At 43.6% G+C, this 10,992-nt stretch overlaps 1 protein-coding gene across 2 annotated transcripts; it reads right to left on the bottom strand.

The window, feature by feature from the left end:
* Positions 1-5,114: 5,114 nt before the first annotated feature.
* Positions 5,115-10,804, bottom strand: LOC100280668 (protein binding protein). Of its 2 annotated transcripts, none has more exons than NR_176458.1 (14): positions 10,607-10,804; positions 10,053-10,318; positions 9,937-9,988; positions 9,782-9,860; positions 9,594-9,672; positions 9,202-9,282; positions 8,991-9,121; positions 8,409-8,462; positions 7,717-7,876; positions 7,227-7,446; positions 6,640-6,747; positions 6,389-6,514; positions 6,167-6,218; positions 5,115-5,819 (listed from the first exon to the last, which is right to left on the bottom strand). NR_176458.1 is itself a non-coding variant. In NM_001153587.2 (14 exons), exons 2-14 carry the CDS (start codon positions 10,254-10,256, stop codon positions 5,670-5,672), a joined length of 1,479 nt encoding a protein of 492 aa, NP_001147059.2. In that variant the 5' UTR covers positions 10,257-10,318; positions 10,607-10,804; the 3' UTR covers positions 5,115-5,669. The 2 variants fall into 2 exon arrangements, 1 of the variants encoding a protein (NP_001147059.2); NM_001153587.2 differs by having other exon boundaries at positions 9,937-9,971.
* Positions 10,805-10,992: the final 188 nt, after the last annotated feature.

Raw genomic sequence — 10,992 nt, 5'->3', positions numbered from 1 at the left:
TCTCTTCGGGCGGTTAGTCCCTTTCTTGAAGAGAACGGCTCCGATACCAATTGAGAGCACCTAGAGGGGGGGGTGAATAGGTGATCCTGTAAAACTTAAACTTATAGCCACAAAAAAACTTGTTAAGTGTTAGCACAATTATTGCCAAGTGGCTAGAGAGGAGTCTCAACAAAACACAGTACCACAAGAGATCAAACACAGAGAGAACACAGTGGTTTATCCCGTGGTTTGGCCAAGACCAACGCTTGCCTACTCCACGTTGTGGCGTCCCAACGGACGAGGGTTGCAATCAACCCCTCTCAAGCGGTCCAACGACCAACTTGAATACCACGGTGTTTTGCTTTGCCTTTCAATATCCCGTTTGCGAGGAATCTCCACAACTTGGAGTCTCTCGCCCTTACACTTAAGATTCACAAAGGAATACGGAGTAAGGGAGGGAATGAGCAACGCACACAAGACTTCAAAAGATCAGAGCAACACGCACACAAGCAGCAACAAGAGCTCGCAACACAACTCAAAGAGTTCACAACTCCACAAGAGCTCTATATGCTATCACAATGAAACGAATGCGCGAGATCGATGTCTTGGTGCTTAAGAATGTTGTAGGAATGCTTGGTGTTCTCCTCCATGCGCCTAGGGGTCCCTTTTATAGCCCCAAGGCAGCTAGGAGCCGTTGAGAACAAATCTGGAATGCCATCTTTGCCTTCTGTCGTCGGGCGCACCGGACAGTCCGGTGCACACCGGACACTGTCCGGTGCCCGATTTATTTCCTTAAACAGCGCAGCCGACCGTTGCCGACCGTTGCAGATCTGGCGCACCGGACAGTCCGGTGCACACCGGACAGTCCGGTGCCACTATCCGACCGTTGGCCAGACCACGTGTCGCGCGCAGATTCCGCGGCCGACCGTTGGCTCGGCCGACCGTTGGCTCACCGGACAGTCCGGTGCACACCGGACAGTCCGGTGAATTTTAGCCGTACGCCGTCGGCAAATTCCCGAGAGCGGCCAGTTCGCCCGAGTCAGTCTGGCGCACCGGACACTGTCCGGTGCACCACCGGACAGTCCGGTGCTCCAGACCGAACTTAGTCTTGGCTGTACACAGCCAAGCTTTTTCAATCTCTTTTCTTTTCTTCTTCTCTCTGTTTCTAACACTTAGACAAGTATATTAGTACACACAACCAATGTACTAAGGTTTAGAAACATACCTTTACTTGTGATTTGCACTTTGTTCATCCATGGTCATAGATTCACATTTAAGCACTTGTGTTTGCACTCAATCACCAAAATACTCAGAAATGGCCCAAGGGCACATTTCCCTTTCAGGTATACTCGCAACTTCGTGTTGCTAGCGATTACATGTCCTTTTATCTCATAGTTTGCTTCATGTCATTTAGCGACAAAGAGAGCAATGTGCTAACATCTGGTTGAGCAATGTATTACTGAGATTTATAGTCTCAAATTATTTGGTAAGGCCTTTTGCTTACTAATAGAATCCCAATTTGTGATGTCTTCTATGCCAAAAAGGCTTTCATGCATTATATTATATATCTTCGGGTTACTTCGGGTAAAACTTTATGCATGAGGAGAGAGCAGAAAATTAACTTATCTGTGTTTAATTGTATTTCAATTTAATTTCCCAGACTTCCAAGCACTATAGAGCTTGATACAGCTGTGTATGGCCACTTGGCGATATATATAAATATATGATGCCACACAACACAATCAAATAAAATATAGAGCCAACAAAAATTTAGTAAGGTTGTGCATAATATGACTTCAGGACTTTGAACAACACACCACAATCCACGTGAATACAAGCTCAAGCATATCCGGTGTCAATGCGGGTGCAACCATCAGGGCTACGACAACACTAAGCCTTCGTAACAAACACAATAGGCGCAGTTGTGACTCGATAGTCAGGGTACAAGACAAGTCCACGCAACATGCGCAATAGGCACAATTGTGGCTCGATGATTACGACAGACGAGCAATGCCTACAGGGCATACAAAAAAATACGCGACTCAGCGATAACGGTCCGACTTAACGGGAGCAGTCCGATTAAACGAGACTGTGACATAGCAATCACATGACGCAGCCAAGTTCGTACGACACAAATAATGTGTCGAGTTGCCGGGGCGCAGCCAATGCTCAGCCGATTAATAATGTAGTCTCATCAACGTGTCTAGGTACCCACAATACCATTTAATCGCTCGGCGTGAGGCTAAAAGCTCAACGCAACACAAATATTTAGAGCGATATGAAAATACGCAACATAGTCTTCACATGCATTTTAATAATTTTTTGCTAATTATTTACTACGGGAAATAAATGCAGAAATATAAACACAAAAATTAATGCATGAACATACCATATTAGGTGTAAAATGTATTTTCCCATATTTAAGCACATGTTTTTCTATTAATTATTTACGACCGGAAATAATTAATTAAAGTAGAAAAAATGCTCAAACCGCCATTTGCATGAGATGCTAACCGTTTATTGGTTGCTACTATTTTTCTCTTTTTAGCTACACCTAATAGCATTTAATCAGGCGAGAGAATGAGATTGCATGCAGGCCCCTAGGACCACTCGTTCAAAGCCACTTAATTAGGATCTCTAACCAACACATGCATAATTTCGTGGCCATCGAGGGAGGGGACCACGGGATGCCGTGAAAAAAACAAAGGCAGCTGCGTCCAATTACTGCATGCACTAGGCTCCAATCACGGACCGCATGCCAGCACTGCCATTGCATGTGATGCGAGACTATTCTGTGGTAAAGAGCATATTACGTATACGTACCAAAGACGGTGGAGAACGCGAGACCGACGGGAGGCTTGCCAGGATGGCCTGCAGCCCCACGGTGTCCCGCAGCACGACGTAGTGGTGCTTGGAGCGCTGTGTGCGAAGTCAGCAGGCTGGATCAGCGCCGACGACGTGCGCTTGGCCCGTGTGCCGTCGCCTGCAGCGTAGGGCGAGTAGGAGGGGCGGAAGCGTGTCCCGCGTGAATCCGACGTAGTAGGCTCCAGCAGCGCCATGGCCATCGAAGACGATGTGGTTCGTTGATCGATGACAGCAGTATGGAGTGCAACGCGACCATGAGCGCGGAGGCCACACAGGGTCGGCACGCAATACAGCGAGTAGCTGATGGCGTGGGGGGCGCTGGCCAATCACCATGGCCTTAGGCCGTTGAGATGGGCGCGATTAGCCGCGCATGGCGGCGGGCTCTCGCGGCCATGCAGGACTGCCATAGGTGTCGACCGCGGCGGAGAAGATGGATGTCATAGAAGCGCCTGCGTCGTGGTCTTGCGGTCGACTAGATCTCGCCGCTCCACGAATATGGTGTTGATGCAGATCTGATGCCCGCCGCAGCGTCGAGGTAGAACGTGCTGATAACGTGTTGAGAACTACGTTACCACGGATCACCAGATCCGATCCCTTCCCTCCCGTCAGCAGTAGAGGCGCAAGAAGTTATAGAGTACCCGTCTCCCTTCGCATAAGCACGACAGAGAAAACACACGAGACACGATATATGGTTGGGCCTCTGGCCTCTTTCTCTTCTCTTTCTTCCATATGAGGGGGTACATGTTCTATATATAGAAACGTGATTGCCCTCAGGGGCATATTCAGTATTTGCCCACATAACCCTTCATTAGGGTTTCTCAACACCCTAGACTCCTAGAGCCGCCGATCGCCGCTGTCCGTGGAGCAGCCGAGCAGAGCAGGCTGCAGCGCTGCCGCGCCGGTGTGCAGCGTGTGCCCTCCGACCTCCGTCCGTCTGCCCTCCGCGCGGCGCCCATTCTGTTCTTCGCCGTCTGCCCGTCTTCCCCGACGGCGCCCTCGGCCCTCGCCCTGTTCGGCTGTCCGGCGCCCAATTGCACATCGTCGGTCGGCGGCTCGCCTCCATGGAAGCCCAAGAACCGGATGGGCACGAAGGTTGATGTTGATTGGATCTTGCAATGCCGTGTTCTGAACCGGATGGGCTTATGGTAACTTTGATAACGAGCTGGCTCACGAGTTAATCGAGTCAGACCGAGTTACCAAACGAGCCGAGCCGAGCAGCTTCTCCAGCTCGTTATCATAACGAGTCAAGTCGAGCTAACTCGTTATCATAACGAGCCAACTCGAATCGAACCGAGCCAACTCGAATCGAACCGAGTCGAATCGAGCCAGCTCGATATCCAGCCCTAGTTATACTAGCGGCGGCGGACCGGCGGTGGCTCAACGGCCAGAGGCAAGAGTCTAGCATAATAACATTACAGAGACATGGGTGTATGACACTCATTTAGCCTAAGTGAAATAATTTTTAGATGACAAGTAGGTTTCATCCTGTTTTATTAAATACAGAATAGACGCACCAGGAGATTTTTGCGATAACAAGCATTATTATTTTTTATGGATCAGCATATACCTCTACTTATAAATAAACCGCGTAGGTACAATCTTTACATCTCTTGAAGTGGTTTTGATTAAACTGGTGTCTTTTAAAAAAAAAACATCCTTTGTGAATTATATTGAGGACTACCTGGTATATCTCGAGATAAACAAACCATCCTAAACCTTGTTATCAATGGAAACTTTAAACTTATTAGTTTGCATGCTCAAAAGGTTGTTATCACGTTAACCTAGACCATGAACGATACAACCAGAGTCAAGGCATGTAATAATGTCATTATCTTCCAATGTCCCCAAGGCCCAAGCTACTTCACTGCAAGTCAATTGACTGATGTGGACTTTCAGTTCCAAACCGTTAAATCATGTTAGAATTATCATAAATCAAACTTGTCTAACATTAATCAAGTTTATAGAAAAGTATATCACCATGTAAATAATGTAAAATATCTACTAACAGCCCCTACATTCTAATTTGTCCTCAATCTCCTGGCTTCGCCCTGCTATACACCATCAGAATACATGATACAATGTATCTAATGAATGTAGTTTGATGTTATAAATGGTTACACATTTTTCTATAATCTTGGGCAAAATTTATAAGGTTTAACTTAGAACAATCTAAAACTGACTACAATTTGATCCGGAACAAAGAGAGTAGTAGCGTTTCATCGAGATAGTTTGTCCAATAAAATGTTTCGTCAAAATGGTCAATGTTTTTAGAAATAATTAAATCTATATCATTAAAAGATTGCAACTTTAAATATATAACAATGGCTCCACATGTTATTGACTCATGTCTCATGTGGACCACACATGTTAGTGAGATAGCAATGCTATATATCTAAAGTTGTAATCTTTTAATGGTACAAATCCAAATTTCTCTTGTTTGGCTAAGTGCATCGCTAGTATGGTTCATCACCCCACAAAAGTTAATTCCTTACATTGAAATCACTCTTTCCAATTACAGATTATAGTTCATTTTCATATAAAATTCACACCAAGGGCACATTGAATGTCATCGGCAAACCGCAGTGAACTCAGTGAATGTGTCATCAGCAAGCCGGGGTGAGCTCGCATTGCTCTAGCCTCGAGGTCCAGCGAGTACACTAGCGTTAATCGCTGCAAAAACTCGCGAACTGTAGTGAGTTTCCTCATTCCAGATCTGGCAGCCAATATTTTTTCGATTTTCTTCAGGCGTGCAATGATAGTTTAGCAGCTCCAGAGACAACCACCAAGGAGATTCGGATAGCACAACATTTCAGTTCACCAAAAGACTAATCTGCCTCCCCAAGTCCGTCGCTGCCATCTCCTCTTTTTGTTATCGGAGCCATACCACCACGTTTCTTGCCATGGGTTGCTACCTCTGCATTTTTTCTCAACACAGCACCCGGTGAGGGATATGGTCTTTGTTGGAACAAAGGTCCCTGAAATTAAAACATAAAAAAATGAGGCCTTGTTATTCCGAGTATAAAACAATCAGAAATTGGTGCCTGGATGAATAGTACTATATTTCATGTTTGTTGGGAAATCGCATTATTAGCGGCCAAGTGACCTAATCCTGAGCCCCCCCCCCCCCCCAATATAACATCTCCGTACGAATTACGTAGAGAAAATACAACTTCATGACAGGATACAAAGTTTTTAATGTTAGTAATATCCACTGCAGACCTTAGTAACAAGGTTCCCGGATCGAGGCAACGTTCCCAGTTCCCGGTTACTAAGCTACAGACTAGGAGAATACAAAATAAATCTTGCAAATCAAAGAACATACAGCTGCGGTAGTATCTGCTGCTCGTGGTTGAACACCCTTCAAACCAACAACCCTGGAAAAACAAGAGTGCAGCGCCATTAATACAGGGGCACATAATTTATTATGCATACATTCTTTCTTGGGTGCACAAAACTAAAATAAGAATACACTACTGGCAAACACCATGAAAGCTTGTGAAAGTCAACTGGATAATCATTGAGAAGGAAAAGAGATGTCATGTACCAGCCACCGCGTGGAGCATCTGAGTAAGAACTCGGGTCCATTGGGTCAAGTTCATCATCCTCGGGGCGATTTCTTTTGCGGTGGTCTTTTCTGTTTGGTTTCCCTAAAGGTGGCTTTGAGCTTGATCTGCATGCAAAGGAAACAAATGACACTTTTCTGCTTAAGTAGCTGAGGCCAGTCATAATGCAGTACATAGAGCACATGGAAGAAGTACAGCCATGCAGCGAACCAAAATGCTTGTATTAATATACCTGTTCTTAGCTGAAACATTCCCCTGAGCTTTGGGAGCATTGTTACCACTGGCGTGCATCGTATTATTTGTGTAAGATGGGTACTGTTGAAAAGGACGATTTTGAACCCTGCCATCAGTATTTACCAGCGAACAGTTTAGCTATGTTTCTCAATGTTTGTACATTTGGATTTGGTGGTTCATAAATCATAACATAATGAAGACAAAACATGCAAGATCAGATCGTGTTATATTGGCAGCATCTATCAATGACATAATCATGAATGTAGGTCAGATCACAGAGATTTATTCAAAAGTATACTCGTCATCTATACGAGATTCGATATCGACAAAATCAGTCACAAAGTTCCCAGGCCAACGGAATCACGAAACGTGGTACCGTAATTGTGAGAGGTTTTTACAAGGTGGGTCGAAGATGACCCTGCTTTTTATGAACCCATGTACCCAGGTCAGGGATGATGTTCCCAAGTCAAGGGTCAATGCCTTCGGTCCTTTTTTATGTGACTATGGATAAAATCAATAAATTACAGTTCAAGCTTCATAGTAGAACATTTGATCAACTTAAATGTGTGAGATTAAACAGATTACCTTGTGCAGTGATTGCAGTATCCCCAAGGCTGGACAAGACCAACTCCCCATCCACCACAGCCCAAACATCTCTGCATTTGAGAGTTCCAAATATCTGCAGCTTGAGCGACTGGCTCAACTGCAGTGTTGGTGGAAGCTGGAGGTCTAACACTGGTGTTCACAGAAGTAGGAGGTTCCCATTGTGTGGTCTGTGTCTTCGTGTTATAATAGTATTTGTGGCCTAAAATAATACACATGACATATTAGACACTATCAGCAAACAATTAAGAAAAAACGTAATGAAGGTCATGAAAAGGTCTCATGTAATTTTATTAAATGTTCTAAAGGATGTCTTGTCCAACACAGCTTCCTATTTATAGCTTAATGTCTGGCCAGTTTCTCGTCTTGCATCTGGAGTTCTGGACGTTTCAATTTTTTGGAACCTTTGAAAGTTCAGGGCTAATGAATATAAGCCAAGTATGAGATAAATTATAAGTTTTGGCTGTTCTACCTGTTGATTTGTCAATTGCCTCCTCCCAGTTCTCTGGCAAGGATGGAGAAACTTGATGTTGCATGATATTCACAACACTGTCAGGGCGATCCCATTGACTCACTCCAGTGCTTTGATTGTAGAAGTATGGCGCTCCAGTTGTCGGGTCCTTCACTTCAATCTGAATCCAAACAAGTCAGCCTTAGTGCAGAATAGCCAGCTCTTGTGCAGCTATACTACATCCCTTCTCTGTTACCTATCCTTTTGAACATGAAAACAATCTCCAGCACACACACCCTGAACATTACTTTTTTCCAATTATATGTTCAAAAATTACTGAAAGATAATGAAGTGGAAGTATTTTTGGTGACAAATCTATTAATGTTTTCAAGTCGTCCGATTAATCGCAATTAGTTGCGATTAATCGTCCGAGTTGGTTTGGAAGTATTTTAGGTGACAAATCTATTAATGCATGCATCCTATGTATGATTGGACAATGGTAGTGATTATTATTCTCTTATCCTATAAACCAAAGTGAAGACAAATAGAAAATTGTTATCAGTTGATGGTACCCCTTGTACTGGTGTACTGTGAACTGGCCAAGAAAACCTATAATGGCTAATTGGCTATTGGCTAAACATTTCAACTATACGATGTGACAAAGCAGAAAAATAACCAAAAAAAAGAAAGGAAGTACTTGGGCACAAACTCACCCAACCAGGAGGCAACTCTTGTGCAGATTTGTTCTCGATTTCTTGAGAATCCACCTGTAACTCAGTGGCACCAAATGAATGACACATTAATTAACACAAAAAAATGTGATGGATAAAATATCAATTGCACATCAAGTTTGTCATATGTGCAAGCTAATGCTAAAGACAAAAGGCATCCTTTCTAACATTTTTCAGTATCATCAAATTTCCCAGTGTTCTTTTTATTTATGTAGGTAAGTGCACTTTTAGTCAACCATACAGTTTTCATCATTTCATATGATAGATTTCCATATCCATGTGGCATTTTTTTTTTCTTTTCGATCCAAGGATAACCCCATTTCCATTAATAAAATGAAAATACAGAAGTTTGTAAAGAACAGAACTAGGGAACAAATGAAGAAGACTACACCTAAGGACTACGACCAAAGACCTGAATCAGGCACTCAGACACAACTGCAGGGTAATGATACTTGCCTACTGCTGAATAATAAGATTGTGCTGGCACTAGATCAAGTTTCTCCCAACTACTAGTACTTAGCTTCCACCTTCGCACTTCAGTTTGGAAAGAAATTAGCAACTTACAGTCTGCGTACTCGTGTAATTCTTATTTGTAGTCTCATCTTTGAGAATTCCCCTTGCCCTTAACCTCTGCTTTAAAAAATCAGGGAGATCGTTTGCACATTTAGCTTTATCAGTTTCATCTCTAGGTTTATCTGAAGAAAAAGGATGGTAGTTAGCCCTTATTTATAATACTGGAAGTGGAAGCAGCAGGCAATTTAGAGATGTGACCTACTCATTTGAGGACTTGGCAAGTTTGCAGCATAATAAGCACCGCCTCCAGGTACACCATAGCCATTGCCAATTTCACAGTTGCCTGTAAGCATATCCAACCATCAGTTTGGGAAAGAGATACCCTGTTATGTACTTGAAGAATACTAGCAAGTAAACAACAACTTCATAGCTACGGACTGTGTACCAGAAAAAAAATGATAACTAAAATGACTACAGTTAGCAGAAATATACAGAAGTCGTGAGACCGAATTACTAATCTCCATGACCAATGCTCAGTACAGATGCAAAATGAAGATCGTCATAGTTGCTTATACACTCTACAAGTGAACAGCTGAAAATGAAGGGACTAATTAAGAATAGGTAAATACAGCATTATCATGAAAAGACAGTGACCATTGTTTGGATGAAGTGGCTTCCCCCTTTTGCTTGCCATCTCTGCACGATGATCAGCTGTCATCTTTAGTAAATGCTCCTAAGAAACCACGATAAAAATGATTAAAATAATGAAATACACACAGAAAAACACATGACAGGAGTGAAACCCCATAAGAAGAAAAATACTCACGATCAAGATCAATTACCTTCAATGCATTAGGGTCACGGCGGTTCGAAAGTAAGTCTTCCCCATATTTTGTAGGTTCACTTGTTGTGTTTGCATATCTGATTGAAAAATATGCAACAGCGCCATCAAACAGCTGCTAATGATTAGTACATAATAAAATGAGACAAAACACACCTTTGATTCTGTATGACTTGCTGAGTCTCAATGTCCTGGTTATCATAAACAACTACCAGATATCAATTAAACATAACTGCAACTCTGAGAACATAATCTGGGAGATATATGAATACCTGCGCGTGAAGAACAGCCTCCTGGACAGCTGACTCAATGTTTGCTGAACTACCACTATTATTGGCACTAGCATTGTCAGGTCTAGCAGCAAATTGTGGATGATAAGACTGTGGATCAGCATGGCATTGTGGCGGGTGACTAGGAGGTGTCTGCGGCCATGTTCCAACACCAGGTGGTGGTGGTTGATTCTGAGAGTTGTCCATGATTAAGCAACAGGTAAACAAGATGCACTCCTAGCTGAACTTCTGGCGTCAGATCTCGCAATCTGTAATACAAGGCAGTCAGGTAGTGACATCATCAGATTACTAGGTTCAAAATACACACTGTTTTGCCCTAAAACCAAATGCAGATATCGCCAGGGGCATACCCAGTAAAGAACATCGGTGTACACATGTACAGCCAATAAATTTCGCAGAAAAAATACAAGTTAGTAGGCGTAATACATATATAAACTTCTAATTATATCAGACCCCAGTACAAATACCCAAATAGATTAAGTTAGGGTTCGGGTGCTCATTTTCGCACAGCGGGAAAGGAAGAGGAGTGCGCATACCGGGTGGGTGCTCGTCGTTGGCGAAGGGACCGACGAAGCTAGACCTAGGCACCTGGCGTAGAGCGGAGGCGGCGGCGGTCTACGAGTTGCGCCACGAGAGCGAGCGAACGCGCGAGGGAGGAACCGGAGAAGAGAAGGGAAGGCGGTGAACGGAGCCCGGTGCTGTTTGCTGATGCGAGATTACCTGGAAACAATTGCAACGGGTCAAACACAATACCGATTACCGAATATAGAAGCATTTCTCAGTTTTTTTAGGCCTTATTCGTTTGTGTCGGATTAGTGGGTCGGAACGATTCCGAGCCGGATTGCTTCTATAATTTATATAAACTTTGATTAGCCGGAATAATTCCGGGTGCAATCCGATGTAAACGAACAGGGCCTTATAT

Source organism: Zea mays, chromosome 8 (genome assembly GCF_902167145.1).
Source record: "Zea mays cultivar B73 chromosome 8, Zm-B73-REFERENCE-NAM-5.0, whole genome shotgun sequence".
In the NCBI taxonomy this organism is placed as follows: Eukaryota; Viridiplantae; Streptophyta; class Magnoliopsida; order Poales; family Poaceae; genus Zea; species Zea mays.
The sequence above is the reverse complement of the archived record's forward strand: the minus strand, read 5'-3'. Positions and strand labels throughout refer to the sequence as shown.

Coding starts and splice junctions, on each gene's coding strand:
- LOC100280668 (NM_001153587.2), bottom strand. CDS start 10,256: ATGGACAACTCTCAGAATCAACCACCACCACCTGGTGTTGGAACATGG. Junction 9,122..9,201: donor CTTGCCAAGTCCTCAAATGA/GTAGGTCACATC, acceptor CTTTTTCTTCAG/ATAAACCTAGAGATGAAACT. Junction 6,748..7,226: donor TACTGCAATCACTGCACAAG/GTAATCTGTTTA, acceptor TACTGATGGCAG/GGTTCAAAATCGTCCTTTTC.